Source organism: Anguilla rostrata, chromosome 11, assembly GCF_018555375.3.
Source record: "Anguilla rostrata isolate EN2019 chromosome 11, ASM1855537v3, whole genome shotgun sequence".
NCBI classification, from domain to species: domain Eukaryota; kingdom Metazoa; phylum Chordata; class Actinopteri; order Anguilliformes; family Anguillidae; genus Anguilla; species Anguilla rostrata.
In genome coordinates, this window is record NC_057943.1 from 16,406,094 (window position 1) to 16,424,191 (window position 18,098).

Here is an 18,098-nt window from a genome sequence, read left to right on the forward strand (position 1 = left end):
TTGTGGCACATAATCTTACTTTCATATGAACTCAAATGTAATTATTAATGTAAGGGTACATTCTCAACCATGTCCAATGGCCAAGGACCTTCTTTGGAGAGAGTTTGAAATAGCAAAGTGAAGTACTTACTATGTGTGTAAGGTTATGGGCATAGTCTATTACTGTACCGTTTTTGTTGTACAGTTTATTTATGTTTATTTTTGTTTGGATGTCTGTACTTTATATATTCTGCACTAGAGCTTAGCTAGTGGACTTCTACACCAGTATCTGTGCCATTTTTCAAGCCTTCAGCCACCTGTGTCCCTTTTATTAATAAATGGTACTGTATATCAAACCAAAATGGTGCTGCAAGTGTTCCAGAGGAAGCACTGCACTTTAAAAAGTTTTTATCTAGTACTCATATTAAAGCATATGGTGGCCTCCTGAATGGTGCATTAAAATAAAGTACTAGTCCTTGATAAAGTGATGCAGTCATAGTACTTATGTGTACTGCAAAACACTCAGATGCGTCCTCATTAAATTTTATGTGTTTGTGTTCATGTCTGTCCACAGCTGATGGAGGAGGGGGACAGGGTTGGAAGACAGGGGCGGGGCACCTCACGGTGCTCCCTCCTACACACATTCTCAGACGACCACCTCGACTCCCAGGAGGAAGAGCCCCAACCCCCATGAAGCCCCAGCCAGGAGCACCACTTGCACTTGTCCTGTGTGAAACCCTGTGACTAGTGCAACACATCAGCCATGTTCTCCTCAGTAGTTTAGCACAGGAGGAATCCATTTCACTTCCCCTGGCTTCAGTAAGATACATGCCCTTCCTCAGATGTTTCGAAAACAAAAAGTGCCATACACACGGTTTCTGACTGGGTTGTGTTTGCGTTCATGTTGTTACCCATGGGCATTTTACTTCTGGAGGGCTTTGGTTTCTTCCCCAGCTGCTTGCCTTGTGTTCTACATCATAACGGGCAAGAGGCATAAGATCAGGGCAGGCTGTATGTGTCTCAAATCAGGGTGGCTTCTTAACCTGTTTCAGTGAAAGGCATCTCGGATATCTTGATTTTGCATGCCTTAACGGAAATGGGTGGGAGCCTCCCTTGATCCTTCACTTTGCCTCACTTTACCCCGCCCGCGTCATCCGGTTATCCGGAATCAGAAGTAGTTTCCAATCCCGTCTATGCAGTCTTTGTAGTTATTGCCAACTCTTTTTTCTTAATCTTAGGACTTTTTATATGCATACCTGTCGACTCATCTTCATTGCGATAAAACACCCTGACCTCGCCGTTGTAGCCGCAAATTACTTCTTAAGAGTACGTGACGATCAGGAGGTGTTCCCCTTTGTCTCTTGGACCCTTCAGATTTTTTCAGCTATTGTGGTGCTGCTCACAAAATGCAAGGGATTGGGTCACAATAAAAAGCCATGTTTTCATCATATTATCGCAAAAAAAAAAAATTTGAAAAGCATACACAGTTGCATTCCTAATGCAGCTGAAAATGTATTTACTTACTTTAGTTCTGCTCTTCTTATTTCTTCAGGTTTTTTTGTCTTTTTAAAAAGCATTGCTTATAGCGTGTATGCTGTTTGGCAAACTAAAAAAATCAGAATACGCAGAACAAAAATGAGCCTCTTGGTTGCCACAGTGAGGCTCTTTTTTCACCTCTCTTGGCTTTCCAAAGGCAGACTGTCTGTCCCAGCTCTGGTAAGTTTCTGAATGCTTAATTGATACAAACTGAGCAGCTCAGTTTAAGTGACTTCTATTGTCCCTCCGAACAAGGTGGTATGTGCCTCTGAAATACTTTGTGTCTATCTCTGGTCAGATATACATATGTATGAACATAGAGATGAAAGTGTCTTTAGGTTTTGTTGTTTTGGGTTCTTTAAACTCGCCCAGGAAAAAAGAATAAAAAAAATATGTGAGTGTTGATTAATGCATCCTGAAGAGTTACCCTCTGAAAGTGAGCAAATGAATGAATGTGTCCAAGAAATCTCTGATTGATGTCATTGATGTAACTCTGCACATGCCAGTGCAAATTAATGGTCTTCAATAGGTGTGACAGATTATTATTTTTGTTTTTTGGAGAAAAAAAAAACGGAATGAATTGCTGATACACATTATTTAGGCATTTGAGCATTTGGTGAAGTGAAAGATCTTTAGCATTTTTGAGGATTACTCTTTAACTTTGAAAGCTTGCTGCGTCTTGCTGTGTCGTTGATTTGAACCTTCAGAGCATGCATTGGGCTCCAGTTGAGCCATTGTGTTTACAGGGCAGGCTGCTGTGGGTAGAGATTTCTAGTACTTTATTCCAGCCTTGTCCTTATATGAGAGTCCGGTCAAAACTGCCACTGGATGCTTATCTTTGTCTTCATGTGTGCAAAGGACATTGCACCATTGGAGATTTGCATTTTCATTATATGGTGAAACTACAGTTGAAAAAGAAAAAAAAAACATAAATACATATATAGGTTGTGTTGAGATCATTTAGCACAGCAGACAACAATTGCACTTCTGAATAAGGATGTCATCTTTAGGATAACATCTTTAAAGTGAGAATTTAGAAGACTCCATGGCTGATGCATTGCCAACTTTTTAATCTTGCCATTGTCATGCTCTCTTCATTGCTCAAAATCTCTATGCAGTGATGCCATTACTGCTGAGTGTGCAGACTTAATGTATGCGGGTAATGCAGGAAGTGTGTCTTCTCATGGCAGGGATTGCCATGATGAAGCTGAATGTGTTTAATTCTTCCGTTATAACGGTGGTTCTGGTTTATATGGAGTAGAGTGAATGTCAGCATAGATCTCAGTTTTATATGTATCCTTTGTTCCTTGTGAGTATGATATGTATACATAAAGTACTCTCAGATAAGACTCGGAAAATCCTGAACTCAAGTTACGAGGTTTGAATCACATGTTTTTACTTTATAAAAAAATGAGAATGATGATAATGACTTTTAAGAGAATGGTGAGAATCATGGCAGAATGTGAATGCACCAAGCTTAAAAAGTTGGCACTGCTGGTTAAGGAGCCTTGAAAGCATCTACTTTAGTCTGGGGATAATGTCCTCTATTATCACATCCTTAATATAACTACTGAATACTTGAAGTAGGGTTCTCCTACCATGTAACGCATATACATAGTAGACAACTTAATATAAGAAGCAATGTGCAGATGCAAGTTCTTTTTATGTAATGTGCCAATTTTGAACATTGTTATACAGACTAGAAGTCGTTTCAGTTCTGTTGACGTAGTCAATCTATTACTGGGATTCACAAAGATCGCCTTTAAAAAAAATGGGGATAGGTTCATTATAAAAATTTAGAAACATTCTCTTTGGTTTTCCAAAATGCAAATCACTGGGTTAAATGAACACTGTGACACATGGACACATTTTGATTTACCAACTACTGAACATTCAATTCTTACTTTTTTTTCTTATTTTATTAAATTGTCATTTCCTTTTTTTATTCACAAAAGTATCAGTCTGTGTGGGTTTTTCTATATTTTAAACAAGGTGCTGTTCAATTATGGATTGCACTGTTCTGTATGTGATATTTTCTGTATACTTTGCAGATATTTATTTATTTATTTATTTATTTATTTATTTATTTATTTATTTAATATCTCGCAAGCACGTCACAGCTAGATAAATGACTTTCATCAGGAAACATGGGGTCATTTTTTATGCATTGTGTTTTCTGGTGCAGGCCTTGGTCATGCTGATAGGATGTACAATGTCATTGTGTGACGTGTTGTTTGAATGTGATGTGCCGCGATATTGGATCTGCTCTTTCCCGGTGTTTCTTTGGACCCTCGATTGATAATGTACAATTTTCTTAAAAAGCGTGTGGCATGTTTGGGTTGTATTATTAAATATATGATGAGGATTTTGATATGGTACCACAAAAATAATGTCCTCAAAGACTTTAACATGGGCATGTTATAGGCAGTTACCATTAATCAGTGTGTCTTGTAGGTTTGTAAACTGAGAGGTGTCTAGAATTCCAAATATTGTTACTATGTGTATCAGAATACTTAGTGTTGGCCAGCTTGTTTATATTCAATCAATAAAGGTGACTTTTCTTTCTGACCTGGCTGGCAACAGTTTTCTGATGCACTGACATGGTGAGATGATGATGATTCTTTTTTAAAATGTATTATTAATATTCAACAGACTTCTCTGACACTGAACCTGAAAGAACAAGCTGTTTTTTTTGTCCTCAGGATCGCTGGCCAAGAGCTTCAGCTCTCTTTACATTATAAACTTAAACAGATGTTCCCAAGCTTTTAAATCCAAGAGAGAGGGGGAGCACAGCTATGCAGTAGGACTTGTTTGACTTGCTTCAGACGGTACCACAAGCCCAGTTAGAGACTGTCTCTCAGTTATTGTTATGACCTATCATTCATTGCACGTTGCACTGTGAAATCATCATCGCAGTGCCCTCTGGAAATGACCCATTCAGGAAACTCCAGTGCCACGTAATGAGAAATAAGTAACCCTACGGAGGAGAGGCAGGGAGAAGCTCTCTGCTTTTCAGGGATTATCGTTCCATCTCTGTCCGCACTCTGCTCAAGTGGAGAGTTTATGTAATTTCAAAGGAGCAGACTTGGGGGAAGAGCCAAGTGGGAGATGTGTTGATATCAGGATGATGAGATGAAGAGAGTGATGTCGGTCTCACCGAGATGAATGATAAATGCCCTGTAAGCCATATTCATCTCGTGCCTCAAGACAACAGCCCCTCTCTTTCTCGCGACACTGAGGGCATCTCTTAGATCTGAGTGACTGGTATTTCTCTGTAAACACAAAGACTTGGATTCATTGAGCTATCAAGTCAGTGATTTTATCACAAATAGCAGAGCAAGGGCACTGTAGGGAATTCATGTGAAACTGTTTAATACCGCGTTATTATGATTCAACATTTACACTTAGTCATAGCATGAAACTGAATATTAAGCTCTATGGGAAAAGCGAATATTAACTGAACAATTAAAATCCAGAGAAGGGGCATGGCTAAATTATGTCAACCCTGTATGGCCTAATTTATATATTCTTACAAATATTGTGAAAACATGTAAATGATTGTTTTGGATTTGTTTTTAAGAGAATGTTACGTGCCATTGAAGAGTAAAGTATATGCTCTTTTGCATTACACTTAACAATTAAACTAGATATCTAAGGCCCCCGCTGTGCTGCTAACAGTCTCTGTGCTGGATAACGCTGTGCAAGTCAGGCAGGGTGGCTTGGATTGTGAGGGAAAAAACTGCCATGTGGAGCATTCATATGCATGTAAGATGAGTGGAGTGTGTGGACAGAGTTATCATCATATCCATTAATGCAGCTCATACTTTTTTTGCACATGCTCCCATTTGAGGCTGCCTGTGAAACTGTTAAGCCTCAAACACTAAACCTCTGACCTGCCTTTCCGATTTCTTTCTTCTTTTTTTAACGCACATGCTCTGGGTGGATAATATGTCAGTGTATAGGTCGCCCTTTTTTGGTTTATTTATAAACCTAATCATTGTGTCTAGTCAGCGCATGATTTTATAAAATATCTTGAAATAGCTTATTAAAAAATCGGGAATCACATGTATGCATTAATTTCTCACGAGTTGTACTGGAGTAATTCAAGAACACTTCTCACATTTAGTTTCCATTGGCATCGCCTGTACAAGTGGTACAAAACTTAATCATATCTATGTTTCACCCAAATACGCAGCTATGTAGTGTTTTTCACAGACAATAAAGAATATCAGGAAAAAAACGTATTTTATAATGGTCCTGTTTCTGAAATAGCCCATATACGTATGTATGATGGCTACATAAGCAAACCCTCACTATCTTGTTCCTTCGATTTAGTGGTAACTTGATACCTCTTGTTTGAAAATTAAGACTAGGGTTTGGCAAGATGAAGTAACAGCCCCGGGTACTTTATGAGTTTATTTTAGGTAATGGAGACGCTTGTTTTGTTTTAGGCTGTTCCACCCATTTTTACAATATCACGTAATTCTCCAATCGGACAGTTTCACCGCGCCGCAGACCTTTGCCGCAAAGACACGCTGTCCTGAAATAGAAAAAAATGCTGCTCAGTCTACCTTGGCAGCACAGGAAAGGTTTGCATTTTTATTATACATTCGGTATATTTGTTCTGATTTTTTTTCTTTAGACTGTGAAACATTTTATCAACCATGTAGGCTACGTCTTTACTTTAACAGTAGCCTATCTGGGGAGTAACAGAATGCCATACTAATTACAAATTTCGCTCGACTGACAAACGTTGATTTCCGAAATCAGCTCTGAAATAAAAATGAACTTGTTTAAATTTAAAAACGTATTCTTCACAATGTATATTTCAATGTTGCAGTGTGCTATTGCAATTACACGTGATTTACAAAATGTATTATTAAAGTATTTTAAATGGCACAAATAGGGTTCCAAGCGGGTAGACAAATAGGCGGGAAAATTTTTTATTGTAAATAAAATCAATTTTATCAAATGTATGTGGAGATATTTGGAATGCAGCATATTTGAATATGGGATATTGTATTTCATTGTTTTAACTGTTGTAAAGGATTAATGTTACTACTACTATGGTAACAAGGCTGATGCAGTAGTTAGTAGTCAATAAATTAAACAGGTTGCGGCCATCTGACAAAAGAAAAAAAAATTATTACTAATCTTGTCGCGAAAATGTAGCCAATTCTTTATTAAACACCTACAAAATGTCGATTGTAGCCTTTTATTACAGGAAAGAGGCGTGCTCATCACTGCTTAGACTTCAGTCAGTAAGATATCTCACATTGGTCACTGGAGATAGCGTTTGGGAGCAATTATCGAGCGAGTTTCATTTTTTCATATTCATTTCTAATAGGAGTTTGGGACTTTAATACAAGCATCTCATTGCGAACAGAATGTTCAGCGCATGCGCCAACTACAAGTTTTCCGCTGTGCATCTGTAACAAAACTTGCTAGTTAACTGAAGGAAGGCGAGGAGGCAGGTGACAAGTCGAAGAAGACTGCTGCAAATTCATTCAGTTAACCTCACAGATTTTGAGGCGGAAAACTTTTAGAATCCTCAGTTTGCAAAATTGCCGTCTACCTTTGTAGTATACATTGCAGTAAATCGAATTTGGAGATCCATGTTTTGCGGTGTTTTTGGAAAAGGATTTTCGTCACACTGCTTTTCACACTTAACAGGGCTGGATTTGATGGAAATTCACTTTGCTTGGCAGTTTTAAGAGTACATGGCTAAAGCGCTAAGGAAATACTGAGGGATTGGCGTCTTGTTCAGAATGGAGGATGAAATAACGGCTTCACTTTTGGAACGAAGGTACACGTATGGATGTTTCAGCAGGTAGAAACATACCCTACCAATTTAAATACTGCAGACATCGTGGAATTGCCTCTCTCTTCAGAAAACACTGTTGCTGGTAAATAGTCGTAATTTGCCCGTGTTTGGTCGCATTTGTGGGAGGCGTTTGGAAGAAAAAACATAATACAAGTAATTTTAATGTATAAGCGGTATACCTCGGAAAAAAGCAACTATCAAAAAAGCGCCTGTAAGAAGATTATTGCTATTGCGACTGCCAAGGGCACTTTTCGTTGCTTGTGAACATTTTATTTGTCAGCAAGTGTTTCCGCACACACAATCACGCCCACGTTTGTTAGAAGCACTAATTGTTTAGATTGCTTTTGGACATTGTAAATAGCCTTCACTCCAATACTATCCACAGTCCGGCGCGAGGAGCGCTTACTACTCTCCCGATGCCCGTTTGCCGACACAAAATTTGAAGCCTAAAGATTGATCACCGCTGCTGACTGCGGATCAGACACTTGCCTATAAATCACACTTACCTTCCCTAACACTTTGGATTGCAAGTCTGGGACAAACCGAGGACGTCAACTCGAGGGTGTTTTGGGGTGAATTTAACATTCTATAATAGGCTACCCATAAGAACGCGGATTACAGCCTGAATACAGGTAAGTTTCTTTCAGCAGTTTTCGCATATTTTCCTGCGTATACCATGAATTTATAATATCTGTGGCTAATTTTGTGGGGTATTGAAATGTATTCTTATGCTTTTTCGCTTTTATGGTTATGAAATTTAGCTTAAGGTAGTTTCATCTTTCATTGTGTTTGACACTTAAACCTTGCTTGCTTTATAATGTCGCGGCCCGTATATAGGTGCGTCAAGTTTTCCGTTTGTATTTAGGTTGCATTTCGTATTAAGAATTCACATTGCTCAACAGTGTTCAATTTTATATTCGTCGTACCTAGCTAATCTTATGTAAACATTTTTGTTACATACCTTTTGTGAAATTAATTTTTTGATTAGGGCTCCCTCTACTGGATTCGTCTCATTTATGATGAATGAGTGATTGGTCCTTTGCGTTCTGAAACGATGAAAATCAATAAATTAACCGTGGGATCCCAGTGTGCAATGGAAAGTTTGGCCAGTGGACGTAATGTGACACATTTGTAGTGTCTGAGTCAGAATAGTGGAATACTGTTGCAGAAAGTTCATTGACTCCTGCTACCGTAACAGAATAAATGTGAAGCATCTTATTTCAATATTGTAACTTGTATATTAGGCCAAGCATATGACATGGGTGTTTCTATTGCCTGCTGCTTTACGCGCGTAGCCTAGGTTTGGCTTGACGAACATTATTCGAATTTAGAGATAGTGGAGGAAAATGTTTATATTTTAGGTTTCTGTTTATGAAATAATGTATATGACTTAACCCGGATTGTGTAGTTTATCTGCATGCCTGTTCAGAAATAACCTGGAGCTTTAGTATTTCTGCCATAAGTGAATTAATATGCCGGATTCATTTGCCAGCATGGGCCACATAACATTTAAAGTTCATTTGATAATATTATGTTTTGCGTTGTCGCGATTTTACTGTTTCAAAACTAAGAAGGTGTTCGCTATAGGCGATATTATTTTATTTCCGTATTTAAATACCTTGATGTTGCGCGGTAATGAAAAATATTTTTTCGTAGTAGTTCTGCGAGTAACAGCAAAAATGTATAGCTCACGGCATAGTCATGTCTTTCTAAAAAGGAAGCCAATGATTGTATTGCCTCTTGTGGTTCAGAAGGGGCAATACTGAAGATGAATCTGTTATCACAGATAGATTACAGTTACCCTTAAAGTAGAATGATTGCCACAGTTTAAAGAACCCAGGCGCCTTGGTCAGTTGAGTATGATTATTAGCCTACTTTTGAAACCCTGCACCCTGCCCTTTTCGGTTCATATGCGCACCTGAGGACTCTCTGGCCAAGATCATTCGGACCCGACAGCGATCATGGTGTGTGCTACTGTTTCCTAGCAGGAATGCATACCTTATAGGTCTGTTTTATCGTCATCGGTATTATGACAGGTTAATAGTGTAACTTCTGGTATCGTTAGGTATAACCTATTCCTAATTTACGCAATAGGGTTCTTTTCTAAATTCAAACCGTGGAATTCAAGTTCAAGTTTTTCTTCCCAAGTTTTTCTTTTCTTCCCATTGAGCATTTCTAATGCTTTGGATCATTTATTATTATTATTATTATTATTATTATTATTATTAATAACAATAATGCAAAGGCACACACAGAGCTCTTAAATCAGGCATCACGTTTTAGACTTTCATTATGTAGTACTAAAATGCTTTTTATTTTATTTTATTTTATTTTATTGTTTTTTGTTCGCAGTGGAATTACATGAAAAAAAAAAAACTCCATATGAAAGCAGTCGGGCTACTCGTCTGGTGAAACTTGACCGAATATCTAAGAATCATTGGAGACTCGGTTTTAGAGTTTGGGCAGTTGAAATGTAAACCTTAAACACAAAGGGTGTTATTATTTTCTAGAAATGGAAATGGCCTTAAATTAAAATTAAAATGTACTGTATTTTTGGAAAAAATGTCACGTGTTTGGCTGAGGTACTTTAAATATATTGTCACAAATAGTAATGCTAATACATCTAATATGTGTCTCAAAAGGTTCTAAAGTTTTTGAACACGGTAAAATCTCTCTTGTCGCTGTTCTCTCAAAGGTTATATATATATATATATATATATATATATATATATATATATATATATATATATATATGTATATGTTAGAAATTCGACGTGACTAATATTGATATTTTTTATATCTGCAAGTGTACCCTCCTACTGGAATGAATAATTGAACTAGAAAAGTTTGGAAAGGAAATAAATATTATAAAAAGTGATATAATGTGAAATAATGTTTTTACTAACTACAAATATTTGTCATGATTTGGGAATAGTAACGCTGTATTACAAAATAAATATTACCTTGTGATATGGGTAAAGTTGATCTAAACTATATACATATAATTTGCCATATGCAGCCTACGTAAGCTTTAGCCTACGTATTATTTAAGAAATTTAGTCCTACAGTCCCAGTATGTCCGTACGACGGTGGAAATTAATATTATCAGATTGAGGACAAAACATGAATGCGAAATTGGCGGCGTACTTTATTTTAATTGACCGCCAATTTTTAAAGAAATAAATAAAACGTAATCAATTCGTTAAAAAATAAACCGTGATGATTTTTAAATAACAGAAGGGAACTGAAAACTTGTCCCACTGCGCGAATTAGGCATACAGTGCACTTATCGTGCATAATTGATAGAATGCAGTGGCCCTGTCTAAAATCTGGACGCGCAATATTAGCTGAGCATTTAATTTGATTCGAGTTGATGGGGTTTCTCCTGCTTTTTATGTAGGACTATGGAATTCGCTCTGGTTAGAAGGCTCAGCCGTTTTACAATGGTTCGTCCCCAATAATTTTATTATTGGTATAAATTTAGTTGCCATTTAATTTATTAATATATGTATCTGCTTTATCACATCTTATATTTATTTAAATAAAAAAAAGCCATTCGTATAACTTAAAAAAAAAAAAGATATTTAGAGGAAAAATTGGCCGGTTGAAATACAAAATTACGTGTCTGGCTTTGACAAAATCAAAATTTACATTTTGTATTGAGTAATTAATTGGAGTTTTGTCATATATATTTAGATCGTTGCCCCCTCTTCATTTGTAAGTGTGTGTGTGTCTATATATATATATATATATATATATATATATATATATATATATTGCAGTAGAGGAAGGACTTATCGAAAAGTGATCTATCCACAAGGGATTCCTTCTTCAGTCTTGAATGCCCTTGTATTCTTCATGGTGCATGTCCATCAACTTCGCGTGATTCGCACAAAATCATCCTGCCAAATTACCGCTCTCTTACCAGTAACGGCCCTTCACTCTCCGAAGCATCGGGGTCTTATGTAGAAAACTGAAGCCTGCTGCACAAGCCACTCACGTAATACGAGTCCATTATTCTCCGCGGGGTTTTGGATGTCGTTTTGTGCCGTTAAATACTTTGCTCTGCAGTTAAACTAAGAATGTTCTTTGTCTCTGTCCAGACCCTTTTCAGAATGTTCCTGTCGTACGGATTTACCTGCTCAGCATTCACCAGTATTATGGATTCTAGACATTTTATATTTACCCTCACCTTTTTGGCGTTCTTCATGCAAACTGCTGTGGAGGCCAGTTCTTGGTGGTATGTACTAATTAATATTTTCATTCTGCTTGATCTCTCTCTCTCTCTCTCTCTCTCTCTCTCTCTCTCTCTCATGCACACATGCACACACACGCACGCACTTGTTGACTGACTATTGTTTATACAATAACTTTGCAATAAATTGAAATGTCAGAGTGAATATCAATATTGGTAGGATGAACTGCATCAGAATGTTCCTGTTTTCTGGGAAGAAGCCCACTGCCTAATATACAAATTTGTGCTAATACCCATTTTACACAGGACTTCTCTCATTTGTACTTAACCACATATGAAATAATATGAAAATTATGGAACGTGCTGACTTTAGCATAAAGCAGATTCTGTTTCTCTTTATTTATTTTCCCAATCCTTGCCAGACCAAAGTTCAGAATTTTTATATTGGATATAGAATTCTGTGGTTTACACTGAATTTCCAATTATTTTCAGGCACTTCTCTGTAGAACAGGATGATCCGTCATTTTTAAAGTTTTCATCTCATGCTGTGAAATGGCTAATGGGATATGCAATTTCATGCTCACTTAATTTGGTAAAGGTATAAAATTTAAATTCAGAAATTCATATATTTTTCATTTATCAAAATACCTCAGCTGTATTCTGTGGTCACTGTGCAGTCCAGTGCAAGTACTTGCACATAAAAATATATGTTGAAAATATTCCTTCCACGGTTGGGATAGGTTCGGTTATGCAGTCCAAGGAATTCAAGGTTTTCCGTGCTACTGAATAGGAGTTATACATCCATAATGATCCACTGTAGACCCCTTTTTATAAATAAAGTATTTAATTGCTCTTAAGAGGACAAATGACTTAAATTATCCATAATTGTTTTATATTTGTATATGAGTCTCTCAGAATTCCTCCCCCCTCCCCCCCCCCCCTTGTTCAGGTGCAATTGATTTACTAGGTCAGAAATAAACCAGCAGAATGGGCTTTTTCCCCCCTCTGTTACCACTACATATTGGGTTACTTTCAAGTCTAATTGTGATTATCTGCAATATTTCACTTTACAGGTCCCTGGCCATGAATCCTCTCCTGATTCCAGAGGCTTACATCATTGGAGCGCAGCCGCTGTGCAGTCAGCTGGCTGGCCTTTCGCAAGGCCAGAAGAAGCTGTGTCAGTTGTATCAGGACCACATGCAGTACATCGGGGAAGGGGCCAAGACCGGGATCAAGGAATGCCAGTATCAGTTCAGGCACCGCCGGTGGAACTGCAGCACCGTGGACAACTCGTCGGTCTTCGGTAGAGTCATGCAAATAGGTAGAGCCCGATCCTTCTTTGCCCCGTTGGCCAAAAACCTTGTGTCAAAATTGTGACTGTTTGACATAGGCCATGGATAGGCCTTTCTATAAAAGGACTTGTGGTGGTTTGGAAATTCTGGACCGGCACCAGGGGCATGCAGTGAAATGAAGAAAATTAAATCAAGCTTTATAGTAAATAAATGGACTGGGTGGATGTTGCAAGGCATTTTACTAAGTTCATTAACTGTGACTACGACATAGTTGCTGGTCGTGCAGTTTAGCTCAAGAAGGCATGCATTATAGTTCCTTTCGAGACCAAATTGGAAACACTGCCCTGTGCATTCAAAGCATAGGAACTTGTGTGGAGTTGTTCCCTTTTACAGCTGTGGTGAAATACTTTTATCATGAGGTTTGTGAATAAATCAAATGTGGGCTGCCTCAAAGTGACTCACATTTGACATAGAAAAAGGGGGAATAATTACATTTGTTTCTAAAATGTATGACTTCTCTGTATTTAAAGTTAATGCAGGCACATTGCGCTCATAGTTTCACTACAGAGGGTGCAGTGTTCCTCTGCATTTGCAAATGAAACTGCTCCCCTTCACAGGTGGGGTACTAAAAATCTGACCTGCATCACAATTAGCTACATTACAATTTTCCATTTGATTACTGGACAGACATGGGTTATAGTGTATAGTGTTTGTTTTGCCTAATTTTAAATGTTCCTAGAGAGCCAAATTTTATAGTGGTCTAGTTGTAACATGTAAATGTGAAACCAGCGGTAATTTAATTCCTGCAACCCTCATTAGTAGTTCCCTATGTGAGGCAATTCATTTGAAGGAAAAAGGGGTTGCACTGCAAATTCTGATACATTTAAGCAAGCGTCTTTGCTCTTTGTCCCCCCCCCCATAACACTTGGTTACCGAAGTTCTACTGTCACGCCAGGAAGGCTAGGACCTGTGTTAGGAGAAGAAACTCCAAAGTAAACACACTGAAGTGAAGAGAGACCTTTCGAATCTAGAATAGAAATTCTGTTTTTAAACTGGGGGTAGAATGTACAGATTGTGTTGCACAAAGTATTTGTTAGAAACTCTAGCCAAGACACACTCTTTATTTTTTTTGTCGGCCTAATTTATGGTACGTATCCTGGAATCTGGAGTATCCTTCATACTTTAGACTGGTGTTACAGTTGCCAGTGGGGTGTAGGGATGTCTTCAGAGCCGCGGGTGGAATGTGTGGTGAAGATGTAGACCAGCAATCTGAGGACAGTTCATCTGTCGACAGCTGCGCTATTGGGCGATCTCTTTCGATGTATTTGAAGTTGTAAAAAGTAATAACCTTTCTCCCCCTTGGCTGACATCGTACCCCAGTTTTCTCATCTGGATGAGATTCGGGCCTTCTGTTATTTTCATTTATAACATGGTTTCTAGGGAGCCATCCGCTGTTTCTTGGATCGGTTTTTTTTTTCTCATACTTTCATGGGCATGCTGGTGTGCCAATTGTGCTGTCAGTCCTGAGTGGTTCCTGTCAGCTAGTTTCATAGGTAAAGCTTCTCTGGGACAGCTAGGCTTCTGTTGATTGGAAAATTATATGTTCTGAAAATCATCAACCTACCTGCTTTTTCAACCTTTCATTCACTGAGGAATGACTCCAGTGATCACCATTATTTGTTTTGTAATTATAAGTATTATAAGAAGTATATTTTGAAATGTATTGTTTATTGTTAAGCTCACTGTTATTTTCAGAGATTCGCTGTCATTTACTGGTTTACTGATTTCAATCACTGGGGATGCTTCCATTTGGACATCTCGGAGTGTGTAACCGTGATCAACGTTTGGCCCTTGTTCTGCCAGGGAGCCGCGAGACCGCGTTCACGTATGCCATCAGCGCAGCGGGGGTGGTGAACGCAGTGAGCCGGGCCTGCCGAGAGGGGGAGCTCTCATCCTGTGGGTGCAGCAGGGCGGCCAGGCCCAAAGACCTGCCTCGGGACTGGCTGTGGGGAGGCTGCGGGGACAATCTCAACTACGGGTACCGATTCTCCAAGGAGTTTGTGGATGCCCGGGAGCGTGAAAAGACCTATCAGAAGGGCACATATGATAGCGCACGGCTACTGATGAATTTGCACAACAATGAAGCGGGGCGGAGGGTAAGAGCTTTGATGCATCCTGTGTCTGTACTGTAATGCGCCAATTTTACTTTCACGTGTACATTTTATATTCATTTTTATTCCTGTGTCAGGACTCATTCCCTTTGCAGAGTTTGCTTTGAACACATTTGGCTCTTGGCTTTTATTATTTGACTGACGCCATTTCAACAATGACCAATTTCTCTGTCTCTATACAGATCCACCCATAATAATTTTCCACTCATGAATTTCTGCTACCTATTGTAGATTTTCAATGCCTGTTAATTGTGATGACCCTTAAATATTTGACCTGCACATGATTGTTTATCTGAGCAGTGTAGAGATTTCAGGACCACAGGTTACTCTCAAACAACGAGTGACTAATTCAGAGGAAGAGGGATGTTGCAACCGTATGGTTCAAACTGTCAGCCTTGTCCAGTGAGCCTGAGTCTGTTGGGTACCAAAGGTGACCGCTTTGTCTTGCAGACGGTTTCGGACCTGGCTCATGTCTCCTGCAAGTGTCATGGCGTCTCCGGGTCCTGCAGCCTGAAGACGTGCTGGCTTCAGCTGGCGGACTTCCGCAAGGTGGGCGACGCGCTGAAGGAGAAGTACGACAGCGCCGCCTCCATGAAGCTCAACTCCCGGGGCAAGCTGGTCCAGGTCAACAACAAGTTCAACACGCCCACCAGCTATGACCTCATCTACATCGACCAGAGCCCAGACTACTGCATGCGCAACGAGAGCACGGGCTCGCTCGGAACTATGGGACGCCTCTGCAACAAGACGTCGGAGGGCATGGACGGCTGCGAGCTGATGTGCTGCGGCCGCGGGTACGACCAGTACAAGGCCCAGGTGGTGGAGAGGTGCCACTGCAAGTTTCACTGGTGCTGCTACGTCAAATGCAAGAGATGCACAAAAACCGTGGACCAGTTTGTCTGCAAATAACAGATCTAAGAGAGAAAAAAGAAAAACTATATAAATTATATTTATAGAGTTAAAACAATTATACCATTGCAGAAGACTGACACTTTTCCGAGTAATAGATACAAAAATCTAATGTCTGCAAAAACTGAGAATATCATGGAAATATTTATTTACATAGAGATTTTTTTCTGACTTGCAAGCGGATTTTTAACATAGTATAAGTGCATAGACCAATGACATAGGTTTTAGGGTGTGTTCCATAATATATAAAACAAAATGTTTAGCATGAGAAAGATTTGGCGGTACGTGCTTTGTAAGTTTGGTATTCTGCAGAAGTTTCTGTGAATCTGGGGATCTGTGCTGGGAAATATGCATGGAACAAATTAATATTTTCTGTATTTAAGTATTGTTGGCATTTACCAAAGCTCCTCCGATACATCTCACCTGCACACATCCATACATTAGGTCCCAATATACTGCTTTGTTATTTTGTAATATGTGGTCAGGGATTCTGCTGTGCCAATAATATGCTCTTCTGTGGGTTGGACTTAGGAACTTGAGCAGTGTTACCAAATGTCTTTATAGGTTTGGAAATTTATTTGGAAAATAAATTCCATGGCCATGCTAGGAGGAGTTCGACATAAACAGGCATTGTGAGGCTTTTTGTGACAACATACTTACCCACTACATGTGACCCATCCTACAAGGATTGATTGCGTTTCCCCTGAAAAGTCAAGCGTTATGCACTTTTTTTTTTTTTAAATGGTAACAAACTTTTTTTAAATGACAGAACATCAGCAGTAATATAACCTATTTTATTCTACTTTTTTCCGTATAAACACAGGTATCCACTAATCGTATATGATCATACTTAAAAAAGATTTGAATATATATGGGCAGTGTCTTGGTTTTGTTGGTGAAATATCCCATGTTCTGTATATACGTCTATGCAACTGATGATTAAATTGTATGTATTTATTTTCAACATCTCTGTTAAACAGTTTTAAGACAAAGCATTGCTTCTTTTCCTCCATGTCTACTTGTTTAAAATAATACACTATTTTGAGAAATGTTATTTGCGGGTGCCACTGTGCATGCATTTGAACACTTCATTTTACACTGGTGTTTCACGTTATTGTTTGAACTGGGCAACAAGATAAGCTCTGGATACATGTGTTATTTGAAATTTGGTTTCCACTCTGGGTTTTTTTGTTTGTCTATGGTATATAAAGGGAATTTGCCTCCGTTTTATCACGCACTGTCCGTTATTGTCTGCCTTCAGCACCTGCAAAAACACTGTTTTATCGGTGGCGATAAATATCGCTCTAGGCATCTGCATGACACGTTCTGTTACCATTCATATTTCCTCTTCTAAGTTAATGTTCCTGCTATGCATTGTCAACCCCTCTGTATATTTATTAGCTTCTTGATTAACTGGAGCTTGCTAAAATATTTCTTAGAGCTTTTTGTTCTTTGTTAATTGGACCATTTTGCTAATGTACTTCAATAAATTTTAAGGAAAATTTCCATATGAACTACCTTGAAATAACTCCATAACTCTGTTCATTTAACATGATTTGTACTATCCATTTAACTTAGTTCTGCCTTTATGGTCTTCAAAATCACAATGTGTGTATTTCACCAATTTACCATTGCTTATATAAAAACAGGCTTGTCTTGATTGTACAGAAATGTTTTAAGGTAAGATTTTTTTTTTCTCATTTGTATTTTTTATTTGTACATCCTAAACTATGTCTGCTTATGACAAATTCTGAGACATTGATTCTACAGTTTCATATTAACAAATCAAGCCTCTTTAAGTAAATAAAGGTATCTGGACTCTTTCCTATTTGGTCTCTTAAATGGCAGTTGTCTATGAACTGTGTTTCAGTTTCAGCTGTTTGTGCATCTTTGTTAATCCATAGTGTTATTGTTTCTAATTTAGCGTACAATGATAGCATGCATGAAATACAAGTTTTAACTGGATATGAGAACTTGCCTTGGATAAAACATTGGTGAGAATTATATAATTGCGGCCTTCAAACTTTTTATGGAAAAGCTTCAGTATTTAATGAGTTGATGAGTGCTTGTTTTACAACATGACAAAACATTTTTTTTGGAGAAGGGAGTCTTCTCCAAAAAATTAGTTTTATGTTGTAAGACAAAATAAATTCTCACGTCTTTGCATTCAAGGGTGTTATGAAAGCAAAAAT

At 38.3% G+C, this 18,098-nt stretch overlaps 2 protein-coding genes across 13 annotated transcripts in view; both read left to right on the forward strand.

The window, feature by feature from the left end:
* The window catches only part of LOC135234092 (ERC protein 2-like), a 232,480-nt gene extending 228,397 nt beyond the window's left edge, over window positions 1-4,083 (forward strand). For all 11 annotated transcript variants that reach the window (XM_064298255.1, XM_064298254.1, XM_064298257.1 and 8 more), the window contains one exon: window positions 554-4,083. The gene's annotated coding sequence lies outside the window, so the exon portion shown is untranslated. The remainder of the gene's footprint in view (window positions 1-553) is intronic.
* A 2,859-nt stretch (window positions 4,084-6,942) lies between these two features.
* Window positions 6,943-17,734, forward strand: wnt5a (wingless-type MMTV integration site family, member 5a). Of its 2 annotated transcripts, none has more exons than XM_064298268.1 (5): window positions 6,943-7,971; window positions 11,443-11,579; window positions 12,608-12,855; window positions 14,690-14,982; window positions 15,448-17,734. In XM_064298268.1, the coding sequence occupies exons 2-5, from the start codon at window positions 11,455-11,457 to the stop codon at window positions 15,904-15,906; spliced, it is 1,125 nt and encodes a 374-aa protein (XP_064154338.1). In that variant the 5' UTR covers window positions 6,943-7,971; window positions 11,443-11,454; the 3' UTR covers window positions 15,907-17,734. The 2 variants fall into 2 exon arrangements, with proteins under 2 accessions (XP_064154338.1, XP_064154337.1); XM_064298267.1 differs by lacking the exon at window positions 6,943-7,971 and adding an exon at window positions 9,149-9,303.
* The last annotated feature ends 364 nt before the right edge of the window (window positions 17,735-18,098 follow it).

What these genes read in the sequence shown, in the direction of transcription:
- wnt5a (XM_064298267.1), top strand. An exon ending in GTGGAGGCCAGTTCTTGGTG is followed by an intron (nt 11,580 to 12,607) that starts GTATGTACTAAT and finishes TTCACTTTACAG; the next exon opens with GTCCCTGGCCATGAATCCTC. An exon ending in ACAATGAAGCGGGGCGGAGG is followed by an intron (nt 14,983 to 15,447) that starts GTAAGAGCTTTG and finishes TTTGTCTTGCAG; the next exon opens with ACGGTTTCGGACCTGGCTCA.